Here is a 13,583-nt window from a genome sequence, read left to right on the forward strand (position 1 = left end):
TGTGTGTGTGTGTGTGTGTGTGTGTGCGTGTGCGTGTGCGTGTGTGTGTGTGTGTGTGTGTGTGTGTGTGTGTGTGTGTGTGTGTGTGTGTGTGTGTGTGTGTGTGTGTGTGTGTAAAGGGAAAAGCCAGTGTGCTATAAAGCAGCTGTTTCCTGGAGAAGCTGCCAGAATACCTGCTGTACTGAAAGTCCAAATAAGAATCACTGGAGTTGATGCAGGCTCGTAGTAAATGACTGAAATTAATAACAATTTTGTGAATTAATGTGGCGTGTATGAGGTAACAAACCCACACAAAAACATCCCCACTGATCAAATGAAGTTGATGAAGATGGATCAGTCCTGTGCTGAACATTCATTTATCTTTTCACCCTTTAAAGCTGCATTTTAAAGTTTAAAATGTAGCTTTTTCTCCTAAATAATGGACTTTATCTCAGGGAAAGTGACTTTGACATGCACTGCAGCCTGCATAACGTCAACTCCTGCTCACTGTCAGAGTCGGTTTCTGTTAACAATGACCACAACCTTTTTCATGCTCAATATGTCCTGTTGAACCTCAAGAAAGCTTTGTTTTACATCGGAGACAAGTTGGCTTACAATCATGTTAGCAGAGGTGGGAAGTAACTAAGTAGATTTACTCAAGTACTGTACTTACTTAGAGGTACTTTACTTGAGTATTTCAATGTTATGCCTTACTTCTACTCATTCAGTTCAGAGGTACATGGTGTACTTTGACTCCACTACATGTATTTAATACCTTTAGTTACTTTACAGATCTGGATGAATGACGTGAAATATAATCAAGTGTTAAATCAGACTTTAGTTCCACCTGGAGTAAATCCACAAGCTACCCTGCAGTATACAAAGTCATTCAAACTAGCTGCACCTTTACCAGCTTTGAGAACACTTTCATGATCAATCATTATAAAACATATCATATATATTATTCTGAAATGGACCAATCTGCACAATGACTACTTTTACTGTCGCTACTTTTTGAATGCAGGACTTTTACTGTAACAGAGTATTCCTACACTCTGGTACTTCTACTTTTACTCAAGTACAAGATCTGAGTACTTCTACTTTTACTCAAGTACAAGAGCTGAGTACTTCTACTTTTACTCAAGTACAATATCAGAGTACTTCTCCCCCTTCTGCATGTAAATCTTTCTGGGTTAAATGCCATGTGATGAGGTCTATTTAAAGCTGCATTATGTCTGGCCACCTGGAGGCAGAATAACTGCTCAACAAGTTGACACACACAACCTTGGCACCTTATAAAGTTAGAAAACACTTAACCTTTTACAAATGTTGAGTTTTGTTTGTCCACCTGATGAACGCAGGTCAGTCGGATTCACTTCTCATTGTTAACAGAGCTGGTCATCAGGGGTAAACCAACATGTTATTTAAAGTGGACCTATCATGCTATATTTGAATAATATAGTGTAGGACCATACCTATATAAGGCATATTTATACTTTTTTCTTTTCAAAATACCAAACAGATCATGCATTTTAGCCATGCCTCATTTTGCTCAATTTGCACTTTTTTTTAGCTCTGCTCTGCAAGGGCAGATTCTGTGAGAACAGCACCATCTACAGGCCTGGCATATGTACTACAGCGTCTCCAGCGCTTTCGAACGGCAATGGCCGTGGCTATCTCCTCCTGATTGGTGGAGTTGGCCCAATAGCCGTAGCGCCACCGTCCTGACGTCAGGACAGTGTTCAAATCTGGATCAGTCTGTATCAGATCCGTTGCAGCCCCTTTTTTAGAGATTTGGGTATGGAGGAAAATAGAGAGGGTTGTGTTTTCTGACACTTGGTGAGTTCCCTGGAACACCGGGGACACATATTCATGTAGAAAAGACGTAGAAAAGTGCATTTTGCATGATAGGTCCCCTTTAAAATAACTTGAAAACGATGGAAATCACAGAAACTAAACTCTCCTTTGAGCTCCGGTTTGGTCTCCTCCAACTTCTGAGAGAAACATCTTCTGTGTTGTGCTGTGCAGGTAGAACAGGGGTTATTAGAGCTTGTGTGTTTCCTGCTGTTGCTGGAAATGAAGTTGAAGAGAGCACTGACACTTAAACATACAGTCATTTTCCTGAAAAACCAAAACTGTGAGCAAAACTCAGCCAATCATCTTCAGAGCTGGAGGTAATTTACTGCTGGCGACGCCTTAGCATTACACATAGCCCTTCAAAAATATTGATGAGTGGAGCATTAAGTGAAATCCCTTGAATGTCCTCCTCCCAGATTACTGTTGATGTTTGGAAACTAAACAGCTGTGTTGAGTTTCGATAAATCAAAAGTGATCAGGGAGGAAATTGGGGGATTTGGAGCGCTGCTGGGGTGATGTAACGGGGTCATGCAATTGTGTCTTTAATCAAATGCACTTTAATGCGCTCAATGTTCACACTGTTGTGATCAATATCTCAAGTTCTCTTTCTCATCCTGCAGCGTTATGATCCGTCTTTCTTCCAGCCTTTCTTCTGATTATAGGATTATCGTCCTCTCGCTCGCTGGATGTTTTCGCGAGCCCTCGGGGAACACAGATGCAAATCTTGGCTTTGTTTTACCCGAAAGAACCGCTCGACTCCGAAGTGATTCTTTGTGTCTGTAAAGCCTTCAAAGTGGAATAAATTAGGAAGACAGTTGTGAGGGGAATCAGGCTCTGCTGGTTTTAAAGTTCCTGTCATGTCTGAGTCTGAATCTGCTCCAGAAACTTCAGAAATACAGAGGATGGTCGTGCACTTTATGAATATGTTCCCTTATTAATCTCCACAGTAAACAGTCCCAGCATGCTTTCACGCTTTTACTATTCCCAGCTCATGAATAGATAAAGATAATATTTGAGCAGTGCTCTAATGGATCCATTAAAGATGTATTTGGCTGGTTTTCAGAGCATTTTCTCCCAGCAGAAATGAACATTTTGCTGTTTAATTAGCTATCATTCCCTGTGGTTATGCATGCTCATATAAAAACTGTGTGTGTGTGTGTGTGTGTGTGTGTGTGTGTGTGTGTGTGTGTGTGTGTGTGTGAGAAAGAGTCTAACATGTTTTTTAGTGACTACAAAATTGGAGAACTGAATATCCACTGCAGGAATTTCAAAGAATTGCTATTTACTTGAGGGTTTTAAAAGGTCCTTGAACAAATACAAATCCACCAAACTATTACTGCAGGTAACAACAAGGCATCAGCCATCAGGACCATCAGCTAAAAGAATGACACGCATGCTGAGGTCCTTTGGAGCTAAACCACAAACAGTTCACCTAAGAAATACTAGATAATAATAGACATTGACATATCTTGCAAAAGCGTTTGTAATGACCATGTGTCTTTAAACAAGAATAAGGAAATTATGATACTGCTGAAACTACTGTAATACAATTCATATCTCATTTTATTAACAATAAAACAGCATTCATTTTATGCATTCACATGGTCTTGTCTCATGATTGTCTCCATAACATAGATATGTTTTTATGTTGTTTCAGGTTTTGTTTTTACCCTGTTCTAAATGTATTCTCTATATAAATCTCCCTTGTTTTTTGTTTTTTTACAAAGGTGAGTGGCCAAGATGGTTAAAGTCAAGGAATGTATTTATCATGACCCATAATCCATCTATCTATCTATCCATCTCTCCTGTTGCATTCCTTTTTTAATTGAGTGCATCATAATAATAATAAAATAATGCATGTTCCATTAGAAGTATTTCTTCTGTTATTGAGTCATAAGTATCTGCTGAATGCTTCAGGTGCATAAACCGTGCAGAGGTGTTTGTGTCCCTGTCTTTGTCTCCTCTCCTCTGCACTTTAAAGAGTGCCTGTCCCTTTAAAGAGTGCCTGGCCCTTTAACCAGCAGCGGGTCGTACTGCTCATGCTCGGGGCTTTGTGCAGGAGTTTCCCCGTCACAAACCAGCTGTGGAGCGGACAGCGACAGCAGCCAGAGTCCGGAGAGGCTGTCTGTCGCATCCTGAGGGGGAACACACACACACACACACACACACACACACCTTTGTCTGGCTGCACATCCAGGCATCCAGCTGCAGGATTTTCATGGTTTCACCGGGATTTCATCTGTGGATTACAGTGTGTTTTTGACGTTGAGAAAGCAGCATCACGGTCACGGTGTTTATTTACATCGGTGGAAGTTATCTGGAGACTTGTGGGGAGGCACTGCGCAGTAACACTGGGTTTCTGTGAAGGTGTGCGTGTCGTTTGCACGGATGAATCCGACTGGAAATGCATTTGCAGTGTTTTTTAAGTGTTGCCATCAAAGTTTAATCTCTTTGTTCTGTCCTGCAGCTTTCTTCACACTGCTAGGCATGTTCACGTATAGTGCGTAATTTGCGTAAAGGTGCTCCAGTGTAAAGTGACAGCTCGTTGTTTAATCCAGGGCTGCTATTTATTTACATTGAATACATACAATTCCGTCCATCATGGGTGATATCGGAGGATTACATCTCTGCACCTGGAGGAAGGAGTCCAGGAGGAGGACATACCTGGGATTATTGGTGCTGCTTCACCTCGTGGTCCTCTCGGAAGCCTCCTCGGTGTCCAAGTCCTGCGAGAAAAGCTGTTTTTCAGGGAAGTGCATGAACGGGAGCTGTGTGTGTGAGCACGGCTGGGTCGGAGATCAGTGCCAACACTGCCAGGGGAGATTCAAGTAAGTTCTTAATTGATATGACATCTGCCAAGTGCATGTGGGAGTTTACATCTGTGTGTTTTAATATACATTTTCTCCAATATAGCTTAATATCATTGATCTATGGAAGAGGATTAGGGACACATGAGACAACATTTGTTTGGGATGTGATTGTGATCAGAATTGTGAGATTAGAATCAGAACTTTTTACGGTGGCCCTGAAGTGCAAGTCAAAACACCATTTCAGAAAACACTACAGCATTTCAGAAAACACTTCAACATTTCAGAAAACGCTCCAACATTTCAGAAAACATTTCAATATTTCAGAAAACACTACAGCATTTCAGAAAACACTTCAACATTTCAGAAAACACTACAGCATTTCAGAAAACACTTCAACATTTCAGAAAACACTACAGCATTTCAGAAAACACTACAGCATTTCAGAAAACATTTCAATATTTCAGAAAACACTACAGCATTTCAGAAAACACTTCAACATTTCACAAAACGCTCCAACATTTCAGAAAACACATCAACATTTCAGAAAACGCTCCAACATTTCACAAAACACTACAGCATTTCAGAAAACACTACAGCATTTCAGAAAACACTACAGCATTTCAGAAAACGCTACAACATTTCAGAAAACCTGTAGCTGCTCCGTCCACACTCACAACAACGTCATACAGACATAAATAATAATAACTTTTGTCTAGTTTCTGAACAGATATGAGGAGCTCTGAGCTCTGTGTGCTAACAGCTAACGGCTGATGTTTTGGGACATGTTGCGCTGTCGGGTGCTGACCAATCACGAAACGTCATTTCTGGATTGGCAGCAAAAACAACCAATCACAGCAGTGCTTCTCTGGCTGGCTCTGTCCAATCACAAACAAGAAGTGTTCTCCCTAAAGGAATACCCTTTCCGTAAAAGTTGAAATGTTGAAGTGTTTTGTGAAATGCTGTAGCGTTTTCTGAAATGCTGTAGCGTTTTCTAAAATGCTGTGGCGTTTTCTGAAATGCTGTAGCGTTTTCTGAAATTTTGTTTTGACTTGCACTTCAGGGCCACCGTACTACGGTGGCCGACAGCGTATTGTATTTGCTGCTTTTAGTAAACGCTACGCATGTTTCCTCAAGTTGGAGATGTTTCTTCATGTGTTTCACAAGCTTTTTGAGGAGCGCGTTTGCCACCGTATAGTATCCAGAATATATGAGAAATAAAACAGATCCCTTGTTTGTTTTTAGCTAAAACATGTTTTATCCGGGTTGCTGTATAAATAGCTGAAATCAGCAGCACATATAAACACATGATTATAGGTCACGGATGCAGTGTAGATAAGTGCAGGAGAGCTCAGGTTCAACTGGTTCAATTCAAAGAGTGCGAAACACTTTTTCTAAATATGACAACATGTAATTTTAATGGCCAGACAGCAGCTTGGTCACTGCTGTTAGAGTGAGCCGAGCGAGCGGCTGTCACTACGCTACACTTAGAAAGCCTGCTGACTCGTAGCTGCTCTTTAAATATAAATCAGCAGTACAGAGTTGCCTCTGATATATCCTGAGATGTACTGTATTCGGCTGTAAAGATGAATATGAGAGGACATGCTTTGCTAGTTTGAAAACCAGGTAGAGACTGAATATGCTATTCCAAAAGAAAGCTGCTGTTCATTTCAGTGACTACTTTGTACCCGGCAGTGATGGTTAACCACATACAGACATGTCTCATCCAGACAGTCAAGTAAACAACAATTTATTAGAAGCGTTTATCCTGTTTGTTATATCCCTACTAGAACCAGTATTCGGACACTAAAGAGGACATATTCGGCTCATTTTCATCTTCCAGTAATCCATTTGAAAAACATCTACCAGAGGATTGTGTGTCGCACAAATCTCCCTGTCAACATCTAATATTGTAGAAACACGACTGTCTTCATATTTATTTTAAGGACTAAAGAGAGCATGCTTCAATATCACTGCTGTGGCCTGAAAATACTCCATACTAAAGCCTCATGTGGACACACACACACACACACACACACACACACACACACACACACTAACTAAAGGTATTAAATACATGTAGTGGAGTCAAAGTACACCATGTACCTCTGAACTGAATGAGTAGAAGTAAGGCATAACATTGAAATACTCAAGTAAAGTACCTCTAAGTAAGTACTTGAGTAAATCTACTTAGTTACTTTCCACCTCTGCTAACATGATTGTAAGCCAACTTGTCTCCGATGTAAAACAAAGCTTTCTTGAGGTTCAACAGGACATATTGAGCATGAAAAAGGTTGTGGTCATTGTTAACAGAAACCGACTCTGACAGTGAGCAGGAGTTGACGTTATGCAGACTGCAGTGCATGTCAAAGTCACTTTCCCTGAGATAAAGTCCATTATTTAGGAGAAAAAGCTACATTTTAAACTTTAAAATGCAGCTTTAAAGGGTGAAAAGATAAATGAATGTTCAGCACAGGACTGATCCATCTTCATCAGCTTCATTTGATCAGTGGGGATGTTTTTGTGTGGGTTTGTTACCTCATACACGCCACATTAATTCACAAAATTGTAATTAATTTCAGTAATTTACTACGAGCCTGCATCAACTCCAGTGATTGTTATTTGGACTTTCAGTACAGCAGGTATTCTGGCAGCTTCTCCAGGAAACAGCTGCTTTATAGCACACTGGCTTTTCCCTTTACACACACACACACACACACACACACACACACACACACACACACACACACACACACACACACACACACACACACACACACAATAAAGAAGAGATAGGGAGTAGTTGTGTTTGTCTATTGATTTAAGGTATTGGTGCTGTGTGCAGTTTCATTGCTCGCAGTCTAAATCTTTGTTTTCTGACGGCGTTCTCTCTTTGTCCCGACCAGATAACGCCTCGCTTGTTCCCACTTACACACAGACAGAAATCACACAAAAGTAACACGATCTGAACGAGATCTGGAGGGTAAAGGGATGATGGTGAGATTACAGGAAGACTGCTCAGCATCCCAAACACACTTGACTTTAAAATGTAAATATTTGCTGAATTTAAGGAACACACTTCCTCCCTCTTTATTAGTACTACCCTCCCTTTAAAAAATGTATAAACAGTCTGCATCTGTTTATACTAGTATATTAACAAGAGGATGGACGTATAGTATCCTGCTGATGTTCAGGTGTATATCAGTATGTAGTGTCTCTACTTTAAAGAGTCCTCTCCTGCTGATGTTCAGGTGTATATCAGTATGTAGTGTCTCTACTTTAAAGAGTCCTCTCCTGCTGATGTTCAGGTGTATATCAGTATGTAGTGTCTCTACTTTAAAGAGTCCTCTCCTGCTGATGTTCAGGTGTATATCAGTATGTAGTGTCTCTACTTTAAAGAGTCCTCTCCTGCTGATGTTCAGGTGTATATCAGTATGTAGTGTCTCTACTTTAAAGAGTCCTCTCCTGCTGATGTTCAGGTGTATATCAGTATGTAGTGTATCTACTTTAAAGAGTCCTCTCCTGCTGATGTTCAGGTGTATATCAGTATGTAGTGTCTCTACTTTAAAGAGTCCTCTCCTGCTGATGTTCAGGTGTATATCAGTATTTAGTGTCTCTACTTTAAAGAGTCCTCTCCTGCTGATGTTCAGGTGTATATCAGTATGTAGTGTCTCTACTTTAAAGAGTCACTATGTTCCGGAAGTAAAGAAAGGGGTCAAATGGAGGCATTTCAGGCAGGCATGATACTTTTTTCTAGATACATTTAAATAGATGGTTATCTGAGAAATGGCCAAGTGGAGCAAACACATTTATTTTAGGACACGGTCAAACATGCATGAGTCACCTGAGACCAAAGATCTCCTCACAAAGTGAGTGTATTTGAAATACAAACTTATCATCATATAATCCCTGCAATCAGGCGAATATATATTTAAGCTTTGTATTTCAATGATCTAAAAACAATTTTTATTTCTGTTCCGTCTCTAATTGTTTTCCATAGGGTTTCATTGCGTGTTGTTTGAAGCTTTGATGCTGCTTTTGTCTGTTTAAAGGTTTTTCTTTAAGAGTTAATTGGACCTAAATATGTTGAGTTTAATTTCCGATTGAAGGTATAGTGGGTTCTTTGGTCAAACAGGAAATAAAAACATGCTTCTCACACAATCAGTGTTTCAGTATTAGAAAACTGGACAGGATACACAAGCATTTCATGTCAAAGTGAGTAAATTAGATCTTATAACCAGGGTTGTCTTATATGTGAACACTACAATACATACTGCATGTGATCCATTTATATAGAGTAGCATAATCGCTCCCTTTTTTCTTCTTCCTCCGTGGCATTAACAACCCCTCATACACTCCGGAGAGGATGACATTACCTTTCTGGAAATCACCTCCAGCTTCATCTGCAGGAGTAAAGCCGGAGCGATGGCAGGACTTCAGTCTGCTTCTTCCTCTCCGGAGTATTACATTGATCTCACAGTCGATGTGTTTGTTGTGAAAGCTGCTAAACACAACAGGACAACAGAGACACAACATGACAGGGACACCTTCTGTCACTGTGGCTGGCCGGTTAGCGTCCATTTAGAGCAGTTTTCATCCACACTTTAATGTTTTGCACATCAAAAAGATGGATTATCTGTTTAACAGTCTGACCGAACAAGACTCAGATATTTGGACACATTTTTATTGTTTGAAGGTCTTTAAATGCATACAAACAAATCCTTACATTTCACACTAATATAAAAATTATGGACAGTGCAATACGAGCGACTGATTTGCGCAAAACACAGGCAGCGCTAACGACAGTAGGCTACTGCTTAGAAATGGTTAGTACACAAGCAAATACAAGATTATCACATAACCCTGGAGTCATTTGGTGGTGTAGGGTGTACAAATAGATGGTAGAGGAGAAGCAGGCTTTCGTTTCACAGATTTCCTCATAAAAACACAGAATCCCTGTCGTTAGCATGTTAGCATTACCGAGCCTGTTGGCTACCAACAATGCTATCTTCACCTCACTTTCACACAGATTGATATACAATAGGGACAACACTGGAATGGATATGTGGCTTTAATATGCCATTTACAATATATATTAGTTTCTGTCCTTGGGGGTTCAATTATTGTAAAGTTACAGGAGAGACTCTGCTTTAGTCAGTGTTGTTGAGTCATGTTGCTAACAGACATGCTAGCTAGCTAACGTGGTCAGAAAACTGTCCGATCATGAATGAAATGGCTCGCTTTAATCACATTATTAAAATCCAGACTCTTGAATCTTTCTGTGGGGTTGATTGCCTTTAACATGGTTCACTACTTTTTAAATCCAAACAACAGCAACACTATATGCTAACCACTGAGAGCTAGCTGTTAGCATGCAGTTTCACAGAGTACCAAATGACAGTAGTCTTCTATTCACAATGCACAATATTTCCAACCTTTACATGTACTGTACATGACCTTCTCTGTTTTTATATGACTGTTTGGCTTTTATCGTAAACATGGGAATCTTCTTCCTCTCTCCCCATCCAGTCAATAGCCTATGTCTCTGTCTCATAGACTTTACATTATATGGCGTCATGCACATAAAAATATCTAATCTAGGCTCCGGCTCAGTAATTGACCTTGTGTGCAGTTCAAGGTCTCCCGTCCACAGTTTTATACCCTAGTTTTTATAATGGTGGTGGCTTATTGTTTTTTATTAGGCTGTATTTTCATAGCAGCATTATGGTAGGCCTCTGGAAACCAGGCTGCTATATTTTCTGTTAATGCGTTTCTGTTATGGATCCGGATGGTGTGATAAATCTATTGAAATGAAGCGAAAATGAAAACAGATAACAGATGCATTCTTGTTATATATATTTATTTTATTTATTTTTATATTTAAATGTCTAACTTTAAATCCCTATGTTTGTATAAATATTTATACTCAATTTTTTATTTATTTCCTTCTTAAATGGATAAAAAAAAAAAAAAATTCCACTGTGTTGAATACATTATGCTGTCCTTTCTATATATTGTATGAACACAGGCCTTTGTATCAAGCTTGTTTTTTAATAAATCTTCCAGTAATCCATTTGAAAAACATCTACCAGAGGATTGTGTGTCGCACAAATCTCCCTGTCAACATCTAATATTGTAGAAACACGACTGTCTTCATATTTATTTTAAGGACTAAAGAGAGCATGCTTCAATATCACTGCTGTGGCCTGAAAATACTCCATACTAAAGCCTCATGTGGACACACACACACACACACACACACACACACACACACACACACACAATAAAGAAGAGATAGGGAGTAGTTGTGTTTGTCTATTGATTTAAGGTATTGGTGCTGTGTGCAGTTTCATTGCTCGCAGTCTAAATCTTTGTTTTCTGACGGCGTTCTCTCTTTGTCCCGACCAGATAACGCCTCGCTTGTTCCCACTTACACACAGACAGAAATCACACAAAAGCAACACGATCTGAACGAGATCTGGAGGGTAAAGGGATGATGGTGAGATTACAGGAAGACTGCTCAGCATCCCCAAACACACTTGACTTTAAAATGTAAATATTTGCTGAATTTAAGGAACACACTTCCTCCCTCTTTATTAGTACTACCCTCCCTTTTTTATGTATAAACAGTCTGTATCTGTTTATACTAGTATATTAACAAGAGGATGGACGTATAGTATCCTGCTGTTGTTCAGGTGTATATCAGTATGTAGTGTCTCTACTTTAAAGAGTCCTCTCCTGCTGATGTTCAGGTGTATATCAGTATGTAGTGTCTCTACTTTAAAGAGTCCTCTCCTGCTGTTGTTCAGGTGTATATCAGTATGTAGTGTCTCTACTTTAAAGAGTCCTCTCCTGCTGATGTTCAGGTGTATATCAGTATGTAGTGTCTCTACTTTAAAGAGTCCTCTCCTGCTGATGTTCAGGTCTATATCAGTATACACTGGTTTAAATACTGCTAATTACCTACTGCTTGTACTTAAAACATTTTGGAATTCAGGACTTTTACTTGTAATGGATTATTTTTATATTTCTACTTTTAATTAAGAAAAGAGTACTTCTTCCACCTCTGTCTGGCGGTTTAAACTTCGGCCGGTCTAACGCAGTTCATCAAAGTGAATCTATCTGCTGGAGGATTTCCGAGTTTGAAGAGCTGCATTAATCTCACTTTGTCTCTTGCATGCTAAGTGCAGACAGAAACGCTGGAGGCCAATGTGAAATGAACTCACACTCATCAAACAATTTGAGTCATTATCTCCAGACGGATATGCAGAGGGAGGTTCTGGAAAACCATATTGATGATGCTAATTGATTTAAAAATAATAATGAACTAAAGCTGCTCGCACCTCTGCGTTTGTTGAATGGCTCTATTTTTTTTGCAGTTAATTGTCAAAAATTGTGTTTTTTTCCTTGACTTACAACCTCATCCTTTGACCTATCAACTATTCCTTCCCAATTTAGAGTCACATTTGACATTATTCAATCAGAAGTTCTAATTTTTCTGATCCATTCTCTGGGAGGAGTTTGTAAACGTTTGATTAGATTGCACATTATTCAAAATAGCGGACCCCCAGTTGGCCGTGGCTATTGGAAGCCAATTGAACATATGTTTGGAATGATAAGAGCAATTTGTTTACCAAATTCTGTGAATATTGGAGAAACTATATGCGAGTATTAAAATAAATAACTTCCCCTTTTGACCTAAAATGTTCTCATTGTTTGAGCATTCTACTATTCCTTCACAATTAGCATTACATTTGACATTACATGTGATTATTCCATCCAGGATTAAATGTTTTTTCGCTCTCCTCTCTTTGTGGAGTTTATAAAAGTTTGCCTAAAATACAGGAAATTCGCACATTTTCCAATATGGCCGACTTCCGACTGGTCATGGCTAATGAAAGCCAATATGAAATATGTTCCCAATGATAAGAGCAATGTGTTAACCACATTTCGTGAATATTGGAAAGACTAAGTGAGTAGTTTGTCACAAATACATTGTCAAAAACGGGACCTTCTCCATTGACCAATCCTCGTTTCACCAATCGACTTTTCCCTCCTAAAATCGACTTTCAGGTGGGCGTGGCTAATGAAAGCCAATTTAAAATATGTTTGCAATCATAAGAGCAACGTGTGTACCAAATGTTGTGAATATCGGAGAAACTATATGAGAGTAGTTTTGAGTATTATGTCACAGGTAAATCGTCAAAAACAGGACCTTCTCCTTTGACCAGCGACCGCTTTTTTTAAGCAATCAACTATTCCTTATGCTAAACTTGCACGTTTTCCAAAATGGGCGACTTCCGGTTGGGCGTAGCTAATGAAAGCCAATATAAAATATGTTTGCAATGAAAAGAGCAATGGGTGTACCACATTTCGTGAATATCGGAGAAAGTATTTGTGAGAAGTTTGACAAATATGGCACTCAGGAGCACCCAATTCAATGCAGAACCTCACAATTTCTGGAACTTTCTACGTACTCTGAGTGAATCTCTTGTTTCTTACTGAGGTAAAGCCATCTTCCAGTGTGTTGTTGTTGCCTCTCAGACAGCTGGAGCCGGGTAAACTGGATTTATCACTCTGGAGCCGGATAAATGCACCGACTCAGACTTCAGACTCTGCATGACGTCAGTCTGCTGCAACGCAATCACTCAGACCTGTCCATTCTTAAAAAAGAAATACATCAAATACTATTTTTCTCTTTTCTGAAATGGGATTACGGTTCCAGATTAAAGCCTTCCACTACATGTCTGATTTAATCTGTCTTCTAATACTGTGAGCGCAGTTTGTTATGGTGGAACAGAAATCCTATTACATGACGTTGGAGCCCATTATGGTTCCCTTCAGCTCTACATCACTTCTGCTGTATGTGAGGCAGCAGGATGGATGATACGTAGAATTTCTCCTGTTGATTAATGTATTTAGAAAACAGCAACCTGCTAC

General features: G+C 39.5%; 1 protein-coding gene across 1 annotated transcript in view; it reads left to right on the top strand.

Moving 5' to 3' along the window:
* Positions 1–3,945: 3,945 nt before the first annotated feature.
* The window catches only part of LOC117487108 (attractin-like protein 1), a gene marked incomplete in the record, with an annotated part of 280,186 nt that continues 270,548 nt past the window's right edge, over positions 3,946–13,583 (top strand). Inside the window, 1 exon segment of the mRNA XM_034135755.1 lies at positions 3,946–4,664. Within this exon segment, the coding sequence (XP_033991646.1) occupies positions 4,438–4,664 (227 nt within the window).

Source organism: Trematomus bernacchii, unplaced genomic scaffold (assembly GCF_902827165.1).
Source record: "Trematomus bernacchii unplaced genomic scaffold, fTreBer1.1, whole genome shotgun sequence".
In the NCBI taxonomy this organism is placed as follows: Eukaryota; Metazoa; Chordata; class Actinopteri; order Perciformes; family Nototheniidae; genus Trematomus; species Trematomus bernacchii.